Source organism: Aquarana catesbeiana, linkage group LG02 (genome assembly GCF_042186555.1).
Source record: "Aquarana catesbeiana isolate 2022-GZ linkage group LG02, ASM4218655v1, whole genome shotgun sequence".
NCBI classification, from domain to species: domain Eukaryota; kingdom Metazoa; phylum Chordata; class Amphibia; order Anura; family Ranidae; genus Aquarana; species Aquarana catesbeiana.
In genome coordinates, this window is record NC_133325.1 from 772,916,430 (window position 1) to 772,928,619 (window position 12,190).

At 43.4% G+C, this 12,190-nt stretch overlaps 1 protein-coding gene across 1 annotated transcript in view; it reads right to left on the reverse strand.

Moving 5' to 3' along the window:
* The window catches only part of LOC141129353 (cell surface glycoprotein CD200 receptor 1-B-like), a 63,594-nt gene extending 54,832 nt beyond the window's left edge, over positions 1–8,762 (reverse strand). The window contains exons 1-2 of the mRNA XM_073617328.1: positions 8,711–8,762; positions 7,423–7,728 (exon numbers count right to left, since the gene is read on the reverse strand). Of these exons, the coding sequence (XP_073473429.1) occupies positions 7,423–7,728; positions 8,711–8,762 (358 nt within the window). The remainder of the gene's footprint in view (positions 1–7,422; positions 7,729–8,710) is intronic.
* Between the last annotated feature and the right edge of the window lie 3,428 nt (positions 8,763–12,190).

Here is a 12,190-nt window from a genome sequence, read left to right on the forward strand (position 1 = left end):
CCCAACCTTAAGGTTAATAGACACACTTTGCAAATGCAGTTGCTCCAGAGCTTAGTAAATGAGGGGAAGCTCTGCTGACTTCCATCATCCAATCATGTGCAAGCAAAAAATGCTGTTTTTTAAATGTTCCTTGCACGTGATTGGGCATTCTTTCCAAAGTAAGGCTCCCCCTCATTTTCTAAGCTGTGGAGCAACTGCATTTGCAGAGTGTACATTCCATTTGCCTTTAGTAAATCAACCCCTCTGTGGCCTAAATGGTATCTGATCATTATTTTTTTGTACATTTGAAGGTTAGGGGAGGCCAATTTGGACCTACCACAAGTCAGCTGTATTAACTGTTGCAATTCTTTCTGCCTAGCTTATGGCCTATACACAATCCAAAAATCTCAAGAAAAATGCCGCTTTCAAATCAATTCTTACGATAATCTGATGGTTAGTACACAGCTTTCAATAGCCGATCACGAGAGTTCATCCGATATTATCCGATTGGACATGCATTAAAATATTCCTCGTATGTTACCAGATCGTACGATTTTCGTTTTAATCAGTACAGTTGTCATCCGAAAATACACTACAACACATCACTTCCGACTTTTTATTCTGTCGTACAAGAATTTTTGTAACTGTAGTAACCTCTTAAATTTCTACTTGCAATAAGCAAGCGAAAAAAGTTGAACGATTTGTTATCTGATTTTTTGGATCGTGTTTGGGCCATTGGATCAAGCTAAGTGAAGGAATTGTAATCATTGGTTCAATGACTTGGAGTTCCAGAGTCAATGCTCCAGGTGAAAAATGATGAGCTCCACAGCTTCTTCTATTTCTTCTATAAAGTTGGGGTGTGGACTATTTTGCAGTTACATTGGTCTTGCTTTGACCAATGTAAGTATGCCTGTGGAATCTCTGTGAAAGCTGAAAATCACTGTAGTGGGCACCGCTACTACAGTGACCACTGCTAACTTCCAGGTCCCATTCCAAGCAGCTACCCTGCTGCATTGTGATCACAGAAGGTTGCTCGCTCAGAAAAGGTGGCATTCAGAGAACACTTTGCATTTTCTCAAAGAAGGCAACGCGTTCTCTGATTGGATGAGGAGAAGATTGTGATTTCATAGCCCCGACACTATAGCATTTCTTCTAATAAGGCTTAAAGTGAAACATCAAAAAATGTGCCTAAAGGATATCTAAAGGTTTGTTAAAAGAAAAAAAAAAAAAAAACATAAAAATAACAAACATGTCATGCTTACCTCCTCTGTGCAAGGGTTTTGCACAGACTGGCCCCGATCCTCCTCTTCTGGGGTCCCTCAGCTGCACTCCTGGCTCCTCCTCTTCTCATGTGCCCCGTTGGAGAGCCGCTCTCCCTCAGAGCACTTGTGCGGGCACGCTCCCGTGTCCTGCTGCTGCGTCTATTGACACAGACAGCAGGACTCGGCCCCGCCCCCGGCTCCTGCGTCACTGGATTTGATTGACAGCAACGGGAGCCAATGGCTGTGCTGCTATCAATCTATCCAATCAGGACCCGAGACACGGGCTGGAGCTGGTGTTCTTATACCCGTCGCTGAAAACACCTGGTTCAGGTAAGTAAGAGGGGGGTTCTGGGGGGCTGCTGCATCACGGGAGGTTTTTCACCTTAAGGCATAGAATGCCTTAAGGGAAAAACCTCAAGGGTATACAAAACCCCTTTAACTCCTTTAACCAGTTGACATCCGCGCTATAGCCGATTGACGGCTACAGCACGGACCTGAATTCCCGGGAGGCCGTCGTATGACGGCCTCCCCTGTGCACGCTCCCTGCGTGCACCCTACAGTGCGCTGTGATCACCGAGTCACTGAGACTCGAGTGATCACCGATCCAAGTAAGGGGCCGGTCCTGGCCCCTTGCCATGTGATCAGCTGTCAGCCAATGACAGCTGATCACATGATCAAAACAAAAGCTCTGTGATTGTTTTTTTTTCTCCTCGCGCTGACAGTGCGAGGAGAAAAAAAAGCTGATCACCTGCTCATCAGCAAGGGACATCGGTCCCGAAGAGGAGGAGGCAATAATATGTGCCACCAGTACCCCCTGCCAGTGTCACCTGCCATTGCCACCTGACAGTGCCCACCAGTGCCACCTATCAATGCCCATGAGTGCCACCTATCAATGCCTACAAGTGCCACCTATCAATGCCCACAAGTGCCACCTATCAATGCCCACCAGTGGTGCCAATCAGTGCCACCTAGCAGTGTACCAGATCAGTGCCCATTATTGCCACCCATCAGTGCCCATCACTGCCACCTATCAATGCCCATCAGTGCCAACTCATCAGCGTACATCAATGAAGGACAAAAAATTACCTTTTTTAAAATTTTATAACAAAATATTAAAAAAATATATTTTTTTTTTAAATTCGGTCTTTTTACATTTTTTTAACAAAAAATAAAAACCGCAGAGGTGATCAAATACCACCAAAAGAAAGCTCTATTTGTGGGATAAAAAATGATAAAAAGTTCATTTGGGTACAATGTTGTATGACCGCGCAATTGTCATTCAAAGTGTGACAGCGCTGAAAGCTGAAAATTGGTCTGGATAGGAGGGGGGGTTTAAGTGCCCAGTAAGCAAGTGGTTAAATAACATGCTTGTGGGATGCCTCCAACCTGCTTGTGGAGTGAATATTCTGAATATTTTTTCATTCAGATTTACCAAAACCATATAATATGATTTCAAACCTTAAGAGCCCTTTCACACTGGGGCGGTGGGGGCGGTAGCAGTAAAGCGCCCCTAGTTTTAGCGGCACTTTACTGCTGTTATAGCGGCACCCCTAGAAGGGGTTAAAAAGGGGTTAAAAGCTATTGTGTAGCGCCGCTGTGTAGCGCTGCCCATGCATTTCACTGGGCGGGGCGGTGGAGCAGCGTTGTATACACCACTCGCAAACCGCCCCAAAGATGCTGCTTGCAGGACTTTTTCTAACATCCTGCAAGCGCACCGTCCCATGTGAAAGCACTAAGGCTTTCACACTGGGACTGTAGATTAGGCATTATTCAGGAGCTGTACAGGTGCTATTTTTAGTGCTAAAGCGCCTGAAAAACGCCCCCGTGTGAATGGGGTCTTAAGTCTCGTACAAACGGTACGATTGTTGGCAGGAGATTGTCTGTTGACAGACTGTTGTCCTAAAATCTTACCCTTAGTACGCTCCCTTTGACAATTGCTGTCAATTATTGGCCAACAAATGTTGGATGGCAGGCTAGTACATTTTCGGCGGACAACGGTTTGATGTCTTATTTTCGTATGGTCAGTACACAAATCCGACACACAAAATTTGAAAGTACAAACACACATGCTCGGAATCAATGCTCACCAAACAGGAAATTAGCAGAAGGGGCCCAAAGGGCGGCACTCAAGAGCTGAAATTCCTCTTAAAACGTCACTACGTTTCTGTTTGTTGCACGACAATTGTATACCGTTAGTATGCAAGACAAGATCCTGGCACACGCCCTTTTGACAAAAATCAGACGCTTGATTGGCCAACAATTGTACCGTGTGTACGAGGCTTAAGGCCCCATACACACTATTAGATTTTCTGCAGATTTTTGTCTTCAGATTTACCATATAATATGAGGTCAAACCTTAAGGGTTTCAATTTGTATGCACTCAGGCAGGCCTCTGTACTACATGGTTTTGGTAAATCAGGGATCAAGGAAGGAAAATCAGACAACAAAAGTTGTATAGTGTGTATGAGGTCTTAAGGCCTGTACACACGATACAAAAATCAGATGGAAAAATTTGTACGATGGGCTGTCTGAGGATTTTCAGATCGATGTGATTTCCCTTCTATACTACCTATCACAGTTTCGGAGGCCATGAAATGACAAGATAGCACAAGTCCCCCCCCCACCCCCGCCAATGGCATGTTGAGTATTTTGCAGATCTCTCTTTTTGTCACAAAGTTTTGAAAATTGAAAAAAGAAAAAAACATTTTTTTCTTTTCTTTCCTCATTTTCAAAAATAAATGAGAGCTGAAAATTACTGCAAATTACTCACCATGCCTCTTAGCAAATACCTTGTGGTGTCTACTTTCCAAAATAGGTAATTTGGGGGGTTTTGTGCTATCTGGTCATTTCAGGGTCTCCGTAACTGTGATAGGTAGTGAGGAGTAAAATCACAATTTTACGCCTTCAGAAATTCTGAAGGCGGTGCTTGGTTTTTGGGGTCCTGTACGCGGCTAGGCTCCCAAAAAGTCTCACACATGTGGTATTCCTACATCCTCTGACATCACGTAATTATTTCCCAGGGCTCATCTATGTAGCACTTGGTACTGTGTCGTTCCTCTGACACAGTGCACATTTTTTCATATGATTTTTTGGTCACTGAGTCCCGCTCACACTGAGTGTGTGGATAAATACTGGTTGGTACTCTGATGTACTCTACTCTATTGGTTCCTTTCCCTCTCTTTTTTTATATAAGCTACCTTAGGGTGCCAAGAGAGGAGGGGCACTAAAGCCGAGGGTCCTCCAAGTGCTTATGCTGGTGCCACCCTGCTCACACCTGCTCAGCACAGCAGACCCATGACAGGTAGACAGGCTCTGTGAACTTCAGCTGCTGCCTCCACACTAACTTTCACCAGCTCTCACGGCCCCTACACCTCCTCCTCTCTCCCTGATGAAAGGCAGATGATGGGGACAAAACAAGACATCAACAAAATGGCCCCTTTCACATGGGACAGACTCTGCTTTGCTTAGCAGGAGATCTGTCTGCTGATCCCCCTTTGAGCAGAGCTAAAGGATAACAGGTCCGTGTCCCCTCTGCTTATGCAGAGCAGACACAGCCCACTCTGCTCTATGGGTAGTTGGATGTAAACAGACCGCCTGTCCGTTTACACCCGACTGGCGTCTGTCCTGATTCGCCCAGACAGAGGGTGTCTGTCCACCCCACCAGTTTGTTTTTGCCGGATTGGAGGGCTCAGAGCCCTCTTTCATCATAGTTCCCCCTTACAGTGTAAAGGGGAACTCTGCACATTCTGATGAAAGGGAGTCATTCAGACAAGCACTGATTTCTGTCCTCCATGCAGAGCTGCTGTCTGCTGTGTGTCAATCCATCTTGGAGCTGTGTGCAGGCAGCCCATAGAAGTGAATGCAGACTCAGCAGCTGCTTTCAGATCTGTGCATCTGCTCCTGCCCACATGCAATTTTGTCTGTGCGGACACTGTGTCTGCATCCATTTCTGTAGGCTGCCTGCACGCAGCTCCAAGGTGAATGTATATACAGAAGACAGTGGCTCAGTATGGAGGACACATCTGAATGAGCCCTAAGGGGGAACTATGCGGACTCTAATGTATGGTTGGAACTCTGCAGACTATGATGTAAGAGGGAACGCTGTGGACCCTGATGTAAAGGGGGTTCTGGGAACCTTAATTGTAAGGTGGGAATGTTGGGGACTTTGATGTAAAGGGGATCTCTGATGTACAGTGCCTTGAAAAATTATTCATACCCCTTGACATTTTCCACATTTTGTCATATTACAACCAAAAATGTAAATGTATTCTATTGTTCTTTTTTTCTGTAATAGACCAACATAAAGTGGCACATAATTGTGAAGTGGTAGGAAAATTATAACAGGTTTTCAAAATGTTTTACAAATAAATATGTGAAAAGTGGAATGGAAAGAGTATGGCACAACTGCAAACCTACCAAGACATGGCCGTCCGCCTAAACTGACAGGCCGGGCAAAGAGAGCATTCATCAGAGAAGCAGCCAAGAGGCCCATGGTAACTCTGGAGGAGCTGCAGAGATCCACAGCTCAGGTGGGAGAATCTGTCCACAGGACAACTATTAGTTGTGCACTCCACAAATCTGACCTTTATGGAAGTGTGGTAAGAAGAAAGCCATTGTTGCAGTTTGCGAGAAGCCATGTGGGGGACACAGCAAACATGTGGAAGAAGGTGTTCTTGTCAGATGAGACCAAAATTTAACGTTTTGGCCTAAAAGCAAAACCCTATGTGTGGCGAAAAACTAACACTGCACATCCTCCTGAAAACACCATCCCCACCGTGAAACATGGTGGTGGCAGCATAATGTTGTGGGGATGCTTTTCTTCAGCAGGGACAGGGAAGCTGGTCAGAGTTGATGGGAAGATGGATGGAGCCAAATACAGGAAAATCTTAGAAGAAAACCTGTTATGCCGTGTACACATGATCGGACATTCTGACAACAAAATCCATGCATTTTTCTGACGGATGTTGGCTCAAACTTGTCTTGCATACACACGGTCACACAAATCTTGTCGGAAATTCCAAACGTCAAGAACGCAGTGATGTACAACACGTACGACAAGCCGAGAAAAATGAAGTTCAATAGCCAGTGCGGCTCTTCTGCTTAATTCCGAGCATGCGTGGAACTTTGTGCGTCGGAATTGTGTACACACGATCAGAATTTACGACAACGGATTTTGTTGTCGGAAAATTTGAGATCCAGATCTCAAATTTTGTGTTACAGAAATTCCGATGGAAAATGTCCGAAGGAGCCTACACACGGTCGGAATTTCCGACGACAAGCTCCCATCAAACATTTTCTGTTGCAAAGTCCGCCCGTGTGTACGCGGCATTAGAGTCTGCAAAAGACTTGAAACTGAGGCAGAGGTTCATCTTCCTGCAGGACAATGACCCTAAACATACAGCCAGAGCTACAATGGAATGGTTTAGATCAAAGCATATTCATGTGTTAGAATGGCCCAGTCAAAGTTCAGACCTTCCACTTCACAATTATGTGCCACTTTCTGTTGGTCTATCACATAAAATCCCAATAATACATTTACGTTTTTGGTTGTAACATGACAAAACTTGGAAAATTTCAAGGGGTATGAATACTTTTTCAAGGCACTGTAAGGGGGGCTCTGGGAATCTTGATTGTAAGGAAAGATTGCAGGGGGACTCTTTTGTAAGGAGGGACTTCTGGGGACTTTGATTTGGGGAAAAATCTGTGCACTCTGATATAAGGGGAGAGCACTAACGTACAAAGGGAATGCTGGGGACGTCGATTTTGGGAGAACTCTGTGGATTCTAATGTGTAAAGGTGTTAAACTGGAGACTCTGAGGAGAGAGGTGACTCTGGGGACATTGATGTATAGCGTTATGGTGGGGACTTTGATTCAAGGGGGGGCTCTGACGTAAGAAGGGATTCTGATGTGCAAATAAAATGTATGCCATATGGGGGTTGCATTGAGGGGGTGGCAGGAGGATGGTGGGAAGGGCACCAAAATGCACCTTCGCCTAAGTAGACAAAAATCCTTGCACTGGCCCTGCACCTCGTCCATTCAGAAAATGTTTTGCACTATAACTATACTTCATTAGGATGATTATATTTCTGGTTTGTGATATGCTTATATACAATATGGTAGAAAGCGTAGTGCTAAATCTGAACTGACCTTCTCACTGTGGTGAAATCAGATATTACTCACCTAATACTTGTAAAATAGTTGTATATATGAAGGTCCCTTCCATTGATGATGCCTCACAGGTATAATTTCCTCCATCAGATATCTGGGTGTTCTGGATGGTCAGTGTTATATTGGTAAGTGTCATTCTTGTACTGCAGTTGTTGTATATTAGGAATCCTCTTTTGGCAAGGTTACTATATGAGGATAAACACGAAGAATTATTAATATGATGGATCTTCCATATAACTCCCGTTATATTTCCTCCAGGATCCTCTCCACATTGTAGAACTGTAGAATTGCCTTTTCTCCCCACCACAACAGCAACATCTGGAATCAGAAGAATAAAAAGTTTTTTTTTGTTAGCACACTGTTTATTGACCTTGAAAGTCATGCATTATGTATAATCACCAGGACTCTTTACAATTAGGCATGTCGATTTTGGTCTAATATTTATATACAGAACATATACAGAGTCTTTTAGCAGACAGTGCTGGAACCTTACCTGAGATTAAAATGTGGATTGTCATTCTCAGTCTGGAAATGCTAATTGCCTGGCTGTCATGCTCACCCTTTTCTATATTTTCAGTTACTGACGCGTAACAAAATTATATATGATCACTTCTCACTTTCCTTGCGTTCCTGCTCCAGGACTACTTATATTTCAAATGCAACTCCCCCCCCCCCAAAAAAAAAATTGGTTGATCCTGCCAGAAACATGGAGGCACCCTGTGTCTTGTACACTCAAGCAGTCAAATAATCGCTCTCAGTTCTTATCTTAGTCTACAAAATCACCTCCCCCTAAGTGTGATATAACACACACTTGCTCATTGCTTAGTCTGACATATGCTATAGAGGAGGGGAGGTGCCTAACTGTCATGGGTTTTGCACTTATGAATATGGTTTGCTGAATTCATGTTTTTAGGGGAATTGTTACCCCAAAACTTTTTAATGGATTTGTAATAAATGCATTTTTTTAAACAAAATAAGATTACGTTGGTGTATTACTCTGGCAGAAGGATTCAACACCCTAAACCCAGCCAAGGTTTCTATATAACATTTTTTTTTCTATGCAACTAGGGGACGTGGTGTTGAATAATACAGCTGGAAACATTTCTATGATATTTTCTTCTACTTCCTGTTATGTCTCTGGGATAGGAAGTGAAGGGGAACACTTTTTTTTTTACTCTGTCCAAAGCTAAAAATAAAACTTTTGGTTTTACATACACTTGAAATACATTCTCCTTTTTTTTATAGCAGAAGCCTCCCTGCCCCCACCCTCCTCTCCTCACCCCCAATATAAAGCTCTCACCTGCGGAGGATACATCCCGGTATAGAAGCAGCAGGACAGCCAGAAGATACATTGTCTGCAGGTGAGATGATGACACTGAAAAGGAGAAATGTGCTATGACAATGTCACCGATACTCACAGCTATTAACAGAATCACACATCCTGTATGTCTAATGGCGTTCTTGAAAATTACATATTGTGGCCAAATAGTGGTCACTAGCAAACCAATCAAGAAAACTCTACAAATTAAATTTGAGAAAATATTTTTGTGTTACACTAATGCCGATTACACACGGTCGGACTTTCCGACAAGAACTGTTTGATGTGAGCTTGTTGTCGGAAAGCCCGACCGTGTGTATGCTTCATCGAACATTTGCTGTCGGAATTTCCGGCCACAAATGTTTGAGAGCAGGTCCTCAAATTTTCCGATAACTTCACTTGTTTTCGGAAAGTTCGATCGTGTGTACACGAGTCCTTTGCACAAAAGCTCACACATGCTCGGAATCAAGCAGAAGGCTATTGAACTTCCTTTTTCTCAGCTCATCGTACGTCTTGTACGTCACCGTGTTCTTGATGTTCGGAATTTCCGACATTTGTGTGACCGTGTGTATGCAAGACAAGTTTGAGCCAACATCCGTCAGAAAAAAATCCACGGTTTTGTTGTCGGAATGTCCGGTCGTGTGTACGCAGTATTAGGGGTGTAGCTATACAAAAAAAATTGCAGGGCTATTCATCCTTCAAAACCACTTGTAGATTTGTTGTGTGTAAATGGGGGAAAAAATCAAATGTTGCAAGGCTATTTTCTTGTCCGATTGATTGCTATTAATTCATAAAAAATAGAGTGAATCAGAAAAATACAGCATCATGGTCACGAGATGGAGCTGGTGATCCTAGGAAATGAATACTTATTTACTATTGTCATCAGCTCCATCTGTTGAACAAAATGTGATATTTGGCCAATTCACTCTATTCTTTAGAGCGCTCGAACAAAGGAGTTCATGTTCTGGAAGTGTTCTAATGGGTTGCCATTTCAACAAGCTTCTTAGGACATAATCTGGAGTCTCCATACGTGCCTGTTCTAGGTTACCCACTTCCCTGTACTCAGTCGTCGTCCCCCGCCCAGGAATTGGGCCTCTTCCCTTTATATCACACTGGAGGGAGGCTGAACCCCTACATGCCCATGGTGTATGTGTGGGGTCATTATCCCCCCTTTCTCCCTGGTGCCTCATTCTATATCAAAGCAAATATTCAGATGAAGAGCAAGCAGCCACTACACCAATAATCCACTACCTTCCCTAGCTAACTACACCCAGTTTTGGGAAGATAACCACCCTGAGTGGGAATCCCAAGTCTACACCCTATCTACAGGCAGCCTTGCTCTATGGGAGAGAGATGTACTGTGCACAACTTGCATTTAAAGTGCCATTCTGCCCAAGAGCATGGAACTAACACTCACCCCTTAGCAACCCATTGCAAACTAACTTCATAGTTAACACTTTAATCACCCGTACAGGTGAGAGACACCAACTCCCCCTATACAGCAATTTAGGGACTGGACAGCAGAGCAGCCTCCAGTCACCATCAACATAGCAATACCCTGTCACCTCACTCCCAGTGACATACCAGCAGGTTGCTACTGGATACAGGGTTACTCATTACACCAGTCTGTAATTACATGCTTGTACTCCTCCAGAGGCATCTATGTCTCTCACCTGTGACTTCCTAGGCTAGGTCCCTAGGTACTCTGTGCTGCAGGGCCAGTCCCAGAAATGTGGGAGTCGGGTGCTAGTGAAGGGGCCAAGCTTAACACCCCTTCACCACCAGAGTAGCCAAAAACCTTGCCAAGTCACCATTCCCCTGGCTGGTTGGCTACCACAATAACATAGTTGTCCCTAGTTTGAGCAATATAGCCATAACTAGACAGGAGACCCATATTGGACTCTATATGTAGTGTCTACTTTAACCTAAGTCCCCTTACTTACAAGCCCTGGTTCTTTGAATACGCCATGCAAAACATCACTTAGGAGAAAGAGTTCAGACCAAGCAGTAACCAGAACTTTACTGAAGTAAGGCAGATATACAGGAACAGTTCTTGTAGGTAACTTCTTATTTATAATCCCGTACAGAGGTGCTCTAATGCCCATAGGGTAATCATCAATGCACAACAGCATAGTCCATTAGAAGATAGTCCATAATCGGCAAATAATCCATAAGAGGTAGCACAGAGTCCATATGGTCCATGTTTGGCAAAGATCCTTACAAGGCTATCAGTCCATGATTTGTAGTTAAGAGTCCTCTGGCTCCCAGTCCCTCAGGGAGCCTCGACTGGCCCCTACAGCTGGGGGGAGCCAACCTGCAGCATAACGGCCTACATCTTGTCAGTAAGGATGAGCTGAACAGCCCCCGGTTCGGTTCGCACCAGAACATGCGAACAGGCAAAAGATTTGGACGCACACACGAACACCGTTAAAGTCTATGGGACACAAACATGAAAAATCAAAAGTGCTAATTTTAAAGGCTTATATGCAAGTTATTGTCATAAAAAGGGTTTGGGGACCCGGGGGCTGCCCCAGGGGACATGGATCAATGCAAAAAAAGTTTTAAAAACAGCAGTTTTTTCGGGAGCAGTGATTTTAATAATGCCTAAAGTGAAACAATAACATTAAAATATTCCTTTAAATATCGTGCCTGCGGGGTGTCCATAGAATGCCTGTAAAGTGGCGCGTGTTTCCCGTGCTTAGAACAGTCCCTGCACAAAATGACATTTTTAAAGGAATAAAAGTCATTTAAAACTGCCCGAACACATAAGAGACATGCCTCCATCCCTGGAAAATATATAAAAATAAAGGAAATGGATATGGGACTTTAAGTGAGGTGTGTCTCTGTCGGTAAGGGTAGATATGTAAATTAATCATATTAATAGCATAAATTGATTGTAAACAATCCCCATTGGGTAGTCCCTATAATGAATAAATTCAATAAATAATTCTTGTGTACAATATAATGCATGATATAACCATATTCAATGCAAATAGTCACATATTTATTGTATAAACATGAAAAGGACATGATTGATACATAAGACAATAATAGCAAAAATATATAGTACATGATTGGCATCATAGGCAATATATATTGTAGAAAACATGATTAAAATGAAGGAAATCGCAAAGGATAATAAATTAATTCATGATGATACAAGCTATAACCTGGCACCCTTGAGTGCGGACTCACACAAATCATCAGGAGTAGGATGCTATGGGATAAATAAAATAATAAATAGATAAGCAGATAGACCAAAATCTAATATATTAGGTACATATTGCTCTCCAACTGAGAGACAGAGGGTATAGTGTAGTGATAATACTTTACCTATGGAGTATCTCATGGGTATAGACCTACAGCTACTTTGATGGAACGAACATGGCCAGGAAACATTTGTCTCATCCGGGGTTGAAGCAGGAGAACCCACACCAATGTATGCATCCACACTGCCCTGCC